Raw genomic sequence first — 13,222 nt, forward strand, 5'->3', positions numbered from 1 at the left:
ACGGACCAGCCCCCTTTGTGGTTTGAGGCATAGGCCTGGGCCGGCATAGTAAGTAGGTTTTAAAAGCTGCAAAGCATGCCTTTGCCTCCTGAAACTTCCTGACCACCGTCTCAACGGATGTGCCAAACAGCTCGGAAGGCAAAACCAGCGCATCGAGGAAAAAATTTGATGTCGGCCAGGTTTACCCAGAGATGCCTCTCTGTAACCATCATGGCCGCCATAGACCGACCGATCGCGACGGCAGTCTGTTTGGTGGCACGGAGAGCCAAATCCGTGGTACATCGCAGCTCCTCTACCACCTCAGGGGGAGCCCCTGGCCCTGATACAGGTCCTTCAGCAGGTCAGCCTGATAAGATTGCAACACCACCATTGTGTGCAAAGCCGATCCTGCCTGACCCGCTGCCACATATGCTCAGCTCTGCCATTCAAGTGTGATGTAAGATTCTGCGGCTTGGTTGGCAGAGATGGCGTCTTCAATGCGGATACTTCACCTATTGAAAGACAGCTTGTGAGCCTCTGTTCAATCGGCGGCATTGACGCATAACCATATTCCTGCACCCCCTCCATATCAGCACAGTTTGCCTGTGAATGGTGGATGCGAGCAGAATATGGCTTTCCCTAAGCTCTCCACACCTCAGCTTGAAGATCTGGGAGAAAAAGAAGACTCGTACGAGCTGGGCGGTTATGTCCCGACAGGAAGCGTTCATCAAGGTGGCTACGAGGGAGTTTGCACCTCCTGCGCTTCCACGGCAGATCTAATATTTCAGTAGCGTGAGACATAATGTCCAACAGCTCGTCATATGTGGGGCAGGCGGGCTGCGAGTGCTCAAAGACATCCTCGATCTCAACAGCCTCTGCCTGCTCTTCTTGGCTTGAGGCGAGGAGTGCCAGATCAGATGATGTGAGAGATAACACATCATCATCCGGCAGCTCGCTCTCGCCAGCCGCCGATGACAGAGAAATATTCATATCTATTTCAAATTCTAGCTCTACCTGCGAACCCCACGAGTGCAGTTTCCTACTCACCTCGGTTGCAACAGGTCCTGAACCGCGAGGTGCAAATGCCTGTCCCAATTCCCTCGAGAAAAGGGACAGATGAGAGCGCACCTTACTCAAAGGGAAGCGCATGCAAGGACTAATGCCATGTCCCAGGCAACCCGTAACCTGTGTTTTTCCAGACTTCTACCCGTGAAAGTGCACTGGAACGGCAGTCAAAGCCGTGACTTCCCACCCGTGAACTCTAGCTCGATGTTCAGTACTAGTTCAGTACTCCCAGTTCCGCGCACTGACGTCACATAGCCCGTGAAACAACAATGGCAGCCCCTACGGATGCGGGTGTTTATGCAAGGTACATGGTGAGAAATAGACTTTAGGACAATATAACGTTGCCATGCTGGTTTGTTTACATGCGCTCAGGCAGTTTGGCATGACTTGCCTGGAACGCTACAAAGTCGTGAGTCGTGGTTTGAAGTCGTGACTTACGGGCTCAAAAACCTGCCTGGAACGCAGCATAAGCGTGCATGCTCCTCACCCAAACACATAACGCACATATCGGGTGTTTCTCAAATGGAAGGCTGCAAATCTCGGCTGCCACGTCATCAAATGTCGCTGAATGTCATACCTGTGCTTTTCAACTATTTTTTGGAAATGGAGGAAGATAACTGGAGTTTGCACTATTGTGCTGTTACGTGCAGAAGGCGCTTTCTTCTATGCTTGCATCTTTGCAAACAACGTGGTGAGGTAGGTCAAAAGATTTTTTTTCTTCCTGCAATACTGTGGGTAATTAATTGCAGGTGTAATAGGTTTCTGCATAAATGTTTTAGATAGTGATAGAATAGTGATACACCACGAAATAATCCCTTTTACATAGTTTAAATGCATGCAAGAAGGAACTGTTTGTGTTAATTGTGTATATAAGACCTAGTCAGCTACAGTAAACATTTAAGCGTTCACTGAAAACATGGACACAGAATGATATATTTATTTTTTTTGTCCAGGTCCAGCACTACAGCAGAATTAATATGAGTGTTCCAGTCCTTCAGCGATTCTTTGGTGGAGAGGATACATGGCCGGATTTTTGTCTCAGCAGGGAGGCCATCAATGAACTCCTGAGAGTGCTGGGGATGGAGAGACATCATGGGTGGGGCCCAACTCTGGAAACCCTGGTGTTCCTGTTTTGGTTGGCAACTGGGGCAGCCTACAGAGTAGTTTGCAGGGCCTTTGGAATGCCCCTACCAACTGTCCATAGGGTAGTGTACAGAGTGACTGGTGAGATGTTACTCCTCTTACCCAGGATTATTCATCTCCCACAGACAGAGGCTGATGTCCAATCTGTGGGAGATGATTTAGTTCGGCTGGCAGGATACTGTGCCTTTCAGAAGGTGGCTGGGGCAATGGATAGCTGCCACATCAGAATGAAATGTCCTGCTGGTCAGTCCTACAGAAACCACAAGTTGTTTCCATCTATTGTGCTTCAGGCAGTGTGTGACCACCAGGGCCGTTTCATCGACGTCTTTGTGGGAAATCCAGGCAGCATACATGACGCACGCATACTGAGAAACAGCCCCATCTATGCTAGAGGGACTTACCCCCCACCAGGGTATTTCACTTAGCTGATGGTGGTGTCACATCCACGCCTTCCCGGACTCCGTTTCCCAGTATCCTCCTGTTCCGCACTCCTGTTTGCACTTCCCTCATCAGTCTTCCCGCCATCTCCCCGGATTCCCAGCACCTGTTGTCCTCGTCAGCACTCCCTTTAAGTTGGACTCACTCCCTGCACTCCTTGTCCGTTATATTGTTAGCTTTCCGTGTGTTAGTGTTGTTTCTGCTCCTACGTTCATTAAAGACCCTTACTTTGTGGATTTCTGTGTATTGCCTGATCCCTGCAGCACCACACGTAACAGGTGGCTATCCATGTCTTGAACAACCCCTGGCCCTTATCACACCATATAAGGCCAGTGAGAGGCATGGCAGAGGAAAAGTTTAATAGGCATCAATATAAAGTCCGCTCAATCATAGAGGACACCTTTGGAATGATGAAAACCCGCATACATGAAGTACATATACATTTTATCCCAAACGTGATTAATCATCGCAAATGATTCTGTATTACATTGCTGAGAGTTAGTATTGTTATATTTATAATGTATGAAATGTATGAATCAGCCACTTCTTTTACATTCACAACAATGGCATACCATCAGAGTATGCACATCCATATGGGCCTAGGGCTGACTTGCTACACCTGATTTACAATATTGCTCCCCAGTCTTTCTTATAACAGCCAAATTATTGTTCTCATTTTACCTGCAGGTGGTTGTAGCATGTGCAGTGTTGCACAACATATGCAATGGTGTAGGTGATCTCTTGGAAGATGGAGATGTTCTACAGGACCACCAGTGGATCATGACTACTTTTTTGAGGTAAATTTATTAAACATAAATCCAGAAAATGCTGACGTACATTGATGTGTACAAATCATACAATTGCAATGTTGATCAACTGCATAGCATTTGTTAACTCATTTTTTTTTTATTTATTTTATTTTATTTTTTTTACATTTTTTGTCTGTCCCCAGCCCTGAATCCTGACACGGAGACTTTTTTGTGTTCTTCAGTTAATATTAAACTTTACTTGCCTTTACTTGTAATAATTGCTTTAAGGAGCTCATTGATTCGGCATAAAAATAGTACATGTTAGCAAACTGCATGATTATTATCTTAAACTGTACATTTTTGAAATGGGCATTACTTTCACAGTCACCTCTGATAACAGATCACTCTAAATTGTGTAGACATGTATTTTCGGTAAAGCTGCTTTGAAACAATATGTATTGTGAAAAGCGCTATTCAAATAAATGTGAATGTACACAGTTTTAATCTGTTTATTTAATATTGAACAAATATTTATGCAATAAAGTATGTATATTTTAAAGGGTCAAGAAACAAATATTTGCATTTGTTATTCAGTAATCTCCATTACAGAATAATATTTCTTCACATTAAAGCATAAAGAAACCAATGGCAACAAATGCCACAATCACTATAGGTTCACAGTAGTGATGTATATTTAAGCTTACTGAAAAGATAGTAACAGAAGTAGATTATGAAAAATATACAAAATAAATATTAAATTATAAAATACGAGAATAAAAAGGAAAACTTCACTTTATCTGAATTAGGTTTTCTTTTCAATTAAATTTTTCAAAAAGAGAGAAAAATCTTTCATTTCTCTCCCCAGCCTCCCTTTCCCGTCTTTCCTCTGCTTCTCTTTGGTAAGCAATATCTTCTTTAAGCAGTGACAGAAAATAATCCTCCATGCACCTCCTGGTTTTCTTGCCTCTGCTCTCTGTCTTGTCTGTTGTCTCTGTCCCTTCTTCTTCCAGCACATTTGAGCTTGTTCCTGCTTTGTCCTCTTGGATGGAAGAAATTAGGACTGGGGGTGACACTGAGGCAGACTGCCCTAATACCTCATCCATTAGCACAGTTGGTTTCCCATCATCGGTCCCCTGGCCAGATGCATGACATTTACAATCCTAATGAGTACAGACATGGCACGATGTGATGTGTCAGTAAGTTTATATGCTCAGTTGTTATGAAACAATTAAGCTAGGGTCTACATAACAATGAGAGAAAAAAAAAAAAAAAAAACTTATATTTCTTTAAATTATCCCACTTCTTTGCCTGGAGGGGGGTGACTGTGCCCTGGAGACCATCTTCTCTAAGATAAATCTAGTCAAAAATAGTAAAAAATATAAATATGTTAGTAAAAATATAAATATGTCTGTCCCATCATGCACCTAAAACAAAGGGCAACAACCATTCAGAGCAGAGTTTCTTCCCCCTGTGAAGACACTGTCCTTTACTGCTCTGAAACGTATAAAAGTCTCTGTTTGTTCTTTGGTCCCTGTCAATGAACCAGAAGCCCAATAAACACACTGTTGTTGTTAATAAATAGAATGAATTGTCATTATACTGCATGACTGCAAAAAAAAAAAAAAAAAAAAAGAATGAATGAATGAATATGCAGCCTTTTAATGCTGAGAATACTAGTCTACAAGCCTCCGAAGGATTGAACTATGAAGGTCGCAGCCTTGGTAGGATGCAGCCTTCCATTTGAGAAACACCCATTCCATTTGCTGGCCATAGCTTGTCTATCTAAACACACGCTGAAACAAACGGTCTCCTGAAGACAGAAAGAGGGTGATGTATTTTACAGGTGCCCTTTTATACCCTTGACCGCACCTGCTGTGATGTCATGGGCTGCCACCTGCCAATGTCAAGTTCATTGTCATGTTTAGACTCATGCTTCAGACACTGGTCTGCCGAAGACATTCCCCATAGCGCCCTCTAGGGGACACAGCACGAGTTCCCATTCGAAAGGAAGCAGTGACAATCTTCCAGATGCATCAGTTTTGTATTTCTTCAGTTTGAAGTTGAGAATGTTTAATTCAACTTTTTATTACATTTTGATGAAACTGTTCTACTGTTAATCGTACAGTATTTTAAATGTTAAATATATTCTTTTAAAATTTGTACTGTATTTATTGAAAAACTGAATTATTACATTTTCAGTTTTATATAGTATTTGTACAGACATTGTATTTTGTCTTCCAAAATAAAACTGTTAATTTATATTGAGCATGATTTAACACTTTATTGAAGTTTTTTTTAATTGTACTAATCTGTAAAAAAAAAAACTGTAAATAACTGTAAAGTTCTGCAGAAATTTTAGCACTGTCACTTTATTGAAGCTGTTTGGTCATAATCTAGGAAAAATATATAAAATAAAAGTGTTTCTCTGTAGAACTTTAAGTGCTGTCACTTTATTGAAAGTGATAGTAATAATCTAGGAAAAATAGATAAAATAGCAGTTTTACACTGTAAAAAAATCATTTAAAAAAAGGTCAAATGACTGAGCTGGCTGCCAAACAAAAAACATAAAATTTAAGTAAAATATCTTAATTCAAACAAGGAAAAATTCGTAAAATAACATTTTTTTCTAAATCCTTTAACAAAAATTTCAGTAAAATTTTTGCTTTTACACTTTATTTGAATTAAGATTTTTAGAGTTTTTGTTTAGCAGCCATAGCTGCCAGTCATTTGACCGCTTTTTTTTTTTTTTACAGTGTTGTTTATAATTTCGCCTGGCTCTGCACTGCGAGCCTCCACTGACTGACTGCACGTGCTCCTCCCCAAACGAACAAGGCGTTTATACTTTTCTTTGAAGTGACAGGGGGCGACCTGGAGTTAACTGTTGTCTAAACCCTCAGCCCTGGACTGCTTTAAAAGGCTATTTTGTCTGCCCACCAAAAGGCAATGAATGTCTTGATATCAGTCAGGCATTTTGGAGAGTGTGGCACTTTCCAAACTGTTTAGGATCCATGGATGGGAAACACATCCTAATCAAGGCACCACCAAAAGTGACTTCTACAATTATAAAGGAACATACTCCATTGTTCTAATTGAAGTCTGTGATTAGATGTATTATTTCACCATGGTGGAAATTGGCTTGTACGTGAAAGTGATGGTGGGATTTTCAAGGACAGTATTCTTGGTTCCAAGCTTCTTCGTGGAACCCTTGAACTCCCACAGCAAGAAAACCTGCCAGGCACCAACACCAAACTGCCATGTGTTCCTGAGAGATGCATTTCCACTCCATGTGAACTTGGTGTGACCATTTCCAAGTAAAAAAAGTCTTATTTGTACCATAAACTGCTAAATGATATGACTTAATGGATGTGAACAATGTAACAAAGAACAATATCTCAAATCAGTGCAATTGTGTTTGTTTTACTGGTGTCAACTTATTTTTGTATTGTAAAAAGTGCTATATACAGTGCCACTTGAAAGTTTGTGAACCCCTTGCAGAATCTGTGAAAATGTGAAAAATTTTAACAAAATAAGAGAGATCATACAAAATACATGTTATTTTTTATTTAGTACTGTCCTGAGTAAGATATTTTACATAAAAGATGTTTACATATAAATCACAAGACAAAAAAAAAAAAATAGCTGTATTTATTAAAATGACCCCGTTCAAAAGTTTGTTCAAGTTTGTTTGACGGTTGTTCATAAGTCCCTTGTTTGTTCTGAGCAGTTAAATTGCCCAGCGTTCTTCAGAAAAATCCACCAGGTCCTGCAGATTCTTCAGATTTCAAGCATTTTTTGCATATTTGAACCCTTTCCAGCAGTGACTGTATGATTTTGAGATCCATCTTTTCACACTGAGGACAATTGAGGGACTCAATCACAACTATTAAAAAAGGTTCAAACAATCACTGATGCTCCAGAAGGAAACATGATGCATTAAGAGCCGGGGGGTGAAAACTTTTTGAATTTGAAGATCAAGGTAAATTGTACTTAATTTGTCTCCGGGAAACATGTAGGTATCTTCTGTTGCTTCCAAAGGGCAGTACTAAATGAAGAAAATGGATATTTAAACAAAATAAGAAAATTTTGGACATCTTCATCCTGTTCAAAAGTTTTCACCCCTGACTCTTAATGCATCATGCTTCCTTCTGGAGCATCAGTGAATGTTTGAAACTTTTTTAATAGTTGTGTTTGAGTCCCTTTATTGTCCTCAGTGTGAAAAAATGGATCTCAAAATCATACAGTCACTGCTGGAAAGGGTTCAAATATGCAAAAGATGCTGGAAATCTGAAGAATCTGCAGGGCCTGGAGGATTTTTCTGAAGAACAGTGCTCAGTTTAACTGCTCAGAGCAAACAAGGGACTCATGAGCAACCATCACAAAACAAAAAAAAAACAAACAAACAAAAAAAACAGTCGTAGATCATCCAGGTAACCACACACAGTATTAAGAATCAATGGTTCACAAACTTTTGAACGGGGTCTTTTTAATAAATTCAGCTATTTTTTGTCTTGTGAATTATATGTAAACATCTTTTATGTAAAATATCTTAATCAGGACAGTACTAAATAAAAAATAACATGCATTTTGTATTATCTCTTTTATTTTGTTAACATTTTTCACATTTTCACAGATTCTGCAAGGGGTTCACAAACTTTCAAGTGGCACTGTAAATGAAGATGACTTGACTTGACTTGGATGATGCCTGTAAAATGTACAATTATCGATACTCGGGGACATTGGGAACACTTTTGGCATGCTGGGTGACCACTGGAGTCCCAACCTGAAAAAGCAGTAGATGTTGTGAAGATTTGTGTGGATGCAGATGATGATCACATATGCTGCAACATCACCTGCATCAAAGTACATTCCTCCAAATTTTGCAGATGGTATCACAGAATCAGGGGAACACATGCCAGGTGAATGGAGAAGGCTTGTATCTTGGTTGCACCAGGAAAAATGTCCAGTGCATCCCAGGCTGCAGTCCCAGTGAGAAATGACCTAAAGTCACAACAAGATCTTGTACCTTGTACCTTGTACAGGATTCTGTCATCAGAATGGGCTGTCTACATTAGTGCTGCAAACTAGTAAATTACAGTAATTGAATAGTGTTGTTGTCTTGTGTGTCTATGTTTTGTACTTTAAAATATTGTCTTTTATTTTATTGATGTATGAGTTACAACATTTGTAAAAGCAATAAAACTTAAAACACAGTTGTTGTATTTATTCTTGTTATATAAAAAGTACCAAAATGCTTATAGAACAATGAGCTAACATTTGTTTACATATAAACTGATTAGGTTGTGGGTCAGTTTGGAGGACATTATTTGATTATTATTATTTTTTTTATTATTGGAGGATTATTACTTGTGACATTAGAACAAAATACATGGATATGAGAATATATGTATAAAACTCAAATGAGCAATCTCAAATATTTATGTGGTCATTTCATTAAACATTTTCATTAATAACATTTTGGTAACGCTTTACAGTGAAGTCTCATTTGTTAAGTAACATTAACAGCAATACTTTTGTTACAGTATTAATCTTAGCTAATGATAGTTAATGGAAATTGTTCATTGTTAGTTTGTGTTAGTTCACAGTGCATTAATGTTAAGAAATACAACTTCTGAATTTACTAATGGTTAAATAAATGTTGAAATTAATATTACATTGTTTATTCTTAGTTCATGTTACCTATTTAGTTAACTAATGATGCCTTATTGTAAAGTGGTACTATTTCTGTTATGCTAGGCTCATTTTGTAAATGTAAGCAATTTTGACAAGTGCAAACTGGGTGCTTTATGCAAATGTAACTGGTCATTCACAAAATTAGGTGATTATGTTCGTCCATCTACGCAAATGTATCTCTATGGATAGAGACAAAAGAATGAGGTTATAGTTTTGTTTAAGATTGATGCTAGCAAGATGACAGAAATAATGAACACATGAACACATATCTAACTGCACTATAGCATTAAGCACATTTCATCATCTTCAAAATCACATTTTCAAAATCTGCCCTACTTTAGTGTCCTAATTACAAAATACACAACGTCTATCAGAATGAGGGCAGGCAAAAATAGACATGTGCAGCAGTTATAGTGTAAAATAGGTTGTAGTCTATATAAATCTCTTTCATCTTTATCATTGATTTAGACGAAATGAAAGCCACCTTTAAAATGAAGATAACCTGTTTATGACTAGAAAGTCACATGACTTGGGAGAAAAAAAAGTTCCATTAATATTTTTTTTTTGCTAAGCAAGCCATGTTCTATAACCACATCTTATAAAACAGCAAGCAACTATTTCAGTCCATGTACTAAATTGCTGAACATTTTACAATGTTTTAATAGGTATACAGTGTATTACATGGGACAGATGATTGTTTTGTTTTGTTTTTTTTGTTTTTTTTTTCATTTGTAACTGCTTGAACACATACCCTTTTAAATGAGGGCAAAATCCATCATCTCACCTTATGCAAGTATATTATTTTAAAAACACAAAGGAACTTTTAATTGCATCTCTTTATTTCTCCAGATTGTTTAAGGCAGTAAATGTGCTGTAATTTCCTTGCTTTCTTGTTGGCAATTAATTGTTTTAAAGCTGGTGCTTTCCGGTCTTCTAGTGAAGGCACTTGTCTGACACCTCATATGAAAGGTGATCTCAGGTTTTACTGTCCTTAGCCCTATTCGGACGGGATTAGTTTTATATGGGGTGGTGGAGTAATATCAGGACGTCTGTAATATTAATGGCCAATTCGCATGGGATAAGACATCTCAGTAAAACTAGCAGAAGTGGGAGGGGTAACTCGATTTACGCACCGCCATCACCTCCCTGTCGTCATGTGGGTATACGTTGCTTCTTGATACCATGTGCACGGACACATATAATCTAAATATATAAACTATATATAACAGTTAGGTCCGGTCAAACGATTTATTAATTACATTCTGATTGGATTCTTATGGCAATAGGAACTTCTGCCTCTGACAAGTGGTTTCGATCTTCTTTTTGCTCTGAATGGTATGTGGAAAATACTTGAGGTTTGCCACAGACTTGTCCCACCACCTACAACACAACTGAATGTTTCTTCAAATGCTTCCATGCTTGAAAAATGCATGGAAAACTGCTTTTAAACAGGAAATTATGGAATTTTGCTGTACATATTTACAGCGGGTCTATTAGAACGGAATTAGTATTACGTGACCGGACCTTTTTACAGAAGGTAAAAGTCGGCTGAATCTTTACTGTCATTGTCCGTAATGATTACTGAGATGGCACATTCGGACGAGACTAAAATCACTGAGAAGCTCTGGTAATAATTACTTTATCCCACCTCCCCATGTAAAACTAATCCCGTCCGAATAGGGCTATTTTGGGGACATTTGTTCCTCACAATGTAGATTAAACAAGTACACACACATGCATGCATGTAGAGAAGAATTAAGCACATCAGCATAAGTGTGTATGAGAAGTGGTCACCCCTGACATATTCAGGCTGTGTTATACATTTCTTTTATGGAAGGAAATGCAACCTTTTTGCCTTTCTTTGAAAGGTGTATGTGCTCATTACAAATCTTATAAATCTTAACATCTTATCTGCAGGCATCTTGTAGTATTGCTACATGAGGTAAAGACCTTTTCTGGGAAGGATCAAACCTTAAACCTTCTCCTTTACATTTCTATGCCATTATGCTCTAGGAATTAAACATGGTACCAGGAAAAAAATTAAGATGAAGGTCTGTGACATCCAGTATGCTATAGAAACATAAATTGTAAGTATCCAATCAGCTAACCACGACTCTTCAGTGCAGCTTACATAACATTCATGTATACATCTGGCACAATACAAAAGGGTTATGTTATACAATATTACAGTATCATGATCAATGTTGTGATGCTAAAAGCAACAGCTGTTGTTGACTGGGTTATATCTCCTCCAGTGAATCAGTCGGCACCAGACCTCTTTTCTTACCACTGCTTAGCTTCAGAAAGCCATCCGTGTCTTCATTCTTACCAACACAAATCTATGTGAGGTGACAAAAAAAAAGTGGTTTTAAGATGAAAAGGAGAAACAGCAAAATTAATTAAAGCTGTAAGGTTTATGTTCTGTTTTGGTAGCCTTATTTTGATTCCATCTTAGTTCCTGTGTTTATTTCCTGTCAATCTTAGTTGACCTAGGATCCTAGTGTGTGCCTGTTTGTTAACATTGCAATGTACTGTGTCCACATGTCTCTTGTTAATTGCCTCATTTAGTCTCTGTATAAATATTACTTGTTTAGTTTAGTTCCTTGTCCATTTTTGCATCTTTACTATGTTGGTTTGCCATTTCCTTTTGCTCCACAGTGTTTTCTCCAATGTGTATTAGTTTTTGTTTCTTTTTGTAAATAAATACTTTTTGCTGCTGCTAGATCCTGACTCAACCTTTCTTGGCTCCAGTAGCAACCAACACAATGACAAAAGAACGGGCTGACCATAAAATTTAGATCTAACAGCAGTTCTTTCACCCATCACTCCCTCTCACAAGATGGCTGTACCTTGGAAGACTACGTGGAGGAGTTCCTCAAGCTCAGCCACCTAGTGTCCCTGAATGACGGTACCCTGAAGATTTGTTTTTGGAGTGGGCTGTGTAGGGAACAGCACATTCCAGGGCCCAGTTTATGGCCGGGTCCCTCTCTGTCCGTAACAGTGGAGAAAGGTTTGCTACATTTTTATTGGATCTTGGTGGACTAACACAAACAAACTGTCCAACGCCATCAGATAAAGATTTAAGGACAACATCCAGACTCCTCTTAGAGGGCAAGAGAAAGACCTCTGGTACCAAACCCAGGAAGGACAGGACTTCTCATTGGTCCACATGCAGTTTCTGCTCTTCACCCATCTAGAGACTAATTCCTAAGGTTGGCCAGTGACTGCCATAAAAATTCCTCAGGACCATAGCAGCAGTGGGTGAAACAAAGAGGGATCACAGTGGTCCATCCAAATCCATTCATAACTATGTTTGGAAACCTTAAAACCGATGTGAACTACACACATCCATTTCATACTTATTCACAGAAATAAGTATTCTCAGTGACAGCTATTTGTAATGCAACATCTTACACAAATTCAGCTGTTAATGTACAACTGAATGAAGGCATGACAGTTCAATCTTTTTCCATCATGTTTAGTCTCTATTTGTTTAGAATATTGCCAAAGGTATTCTGGTGGTGGTTTGGAAAGTGAGAAATGCATTGGTAAAATTTAAAGACACTTTAAAGACTTCCAACTTTGTGCTTTATGCAAATGAGTTCCACAGGGGAAAGAAGGGTGGGCCACACTGTGTGTGTCTCCTCTGATGCCGGCAGCCAATTGCAGCACTCGAATGGAGAAGTGCCAAATTGCAATATCCTCCTCATCGCAAAGGGATAAGGTACCCTTTCAGCAGACACTCCTTGTTCTGAGTCTCCAGCCTGCGAAGGTGAGACAAAAACAGGTCAACACCATTCTGGTCTCTGGTTCATCCAGTGAGACATAACAGATATGCCGTTCTGAGTCTCACTTCGGGTGAGACATAAGAGATATGCAGTCCTGAGTCCTGGCCTGTAAAGCTGAGACATAACAGATATACCGTTCTGACCCTCTGGTTCGTCCAGAGAGACAACAACAGATCCCATGTAGGAGTTTCAGGGTGCGTGGTTTGGCGATTGGTCCTTTTCCAGGAGTTTCAGTTCATGCGGCTGGAGCGATTGGTCCTTTTCCGAGAAAGGGTTCTTCAGCGGGACTTTCAAACAAGGTTTTAACTTAAGAGTAAAATAACCGGAAAATAAAGAAGAGAGAGTCTGTCTCCTAGGTGATGGAGGATG

General features: G+C 39.2%; 2 protein-coding genes and 1 long non-coding RNA gene across 4 annotated transcripts in view; 2 read left to right on the forward strand and 1 right to left on the reverse strand.

The window, feature by feature from the left end:
• Nucleotides 1-13,222, forward strand: part of LOC127501085 (uncharacterized) — a 194,373-nt gene that overhangs the window by 154,699 nt on the left and 26,452 nt on the right. The window lies entirely within an intron of this gene.
• Nucleotides 3,251-5,021, forward strand: LOC127501122 (uncharacterized). The gene is made up of 2 exons (XR_007926524.1): nucleotides 3,251-3,422; nucleotides 3,578-5,021. It is a non-coding gene; the product is annotated as an uncharacterized LOC127501122 (long non-coding RNA).
• LOC127501088 (SH3 and cysteine-rich domain-containing protein 2-like) overlaps nucleotides 7,461-13,222 on the reverse strand; it is a 240,555-nt gene continuing 234,793 nt past the window's right edge. For both annotated transcript variants that reach the window (XM_051872876.1, XM_051872875.1), the window contains exon 11: nucleotides 7,461-11,404. In XM_051872876.1, the coding sequence (XP_051728836.1) occupies nucleotides 11,306-11,404 (99 nt within the window). In that variant the 3' untranslated portion in view covers nucleotides 7,461-11,305. The remainder of the gene's footprint in view (nucleotides 11,405-13,222) is intronic.

This window comes from Ctenopharyngodon idella, chromosome 19 (assembly GCF_019924925.1).
Source record: "Ctenopharyngodon idella isolate HZGC_01 chromosome 19, HZGC01, whole genome shotgun sequence".
In the NCBI taxonomy this organism is placed as follows: Eukaryota; Metazoa; Chordata; class Actinopteri; order Cypriniformes; family Xenocyprididae; genus Ctenopharyngodon; species Ctenopharyngodon idella.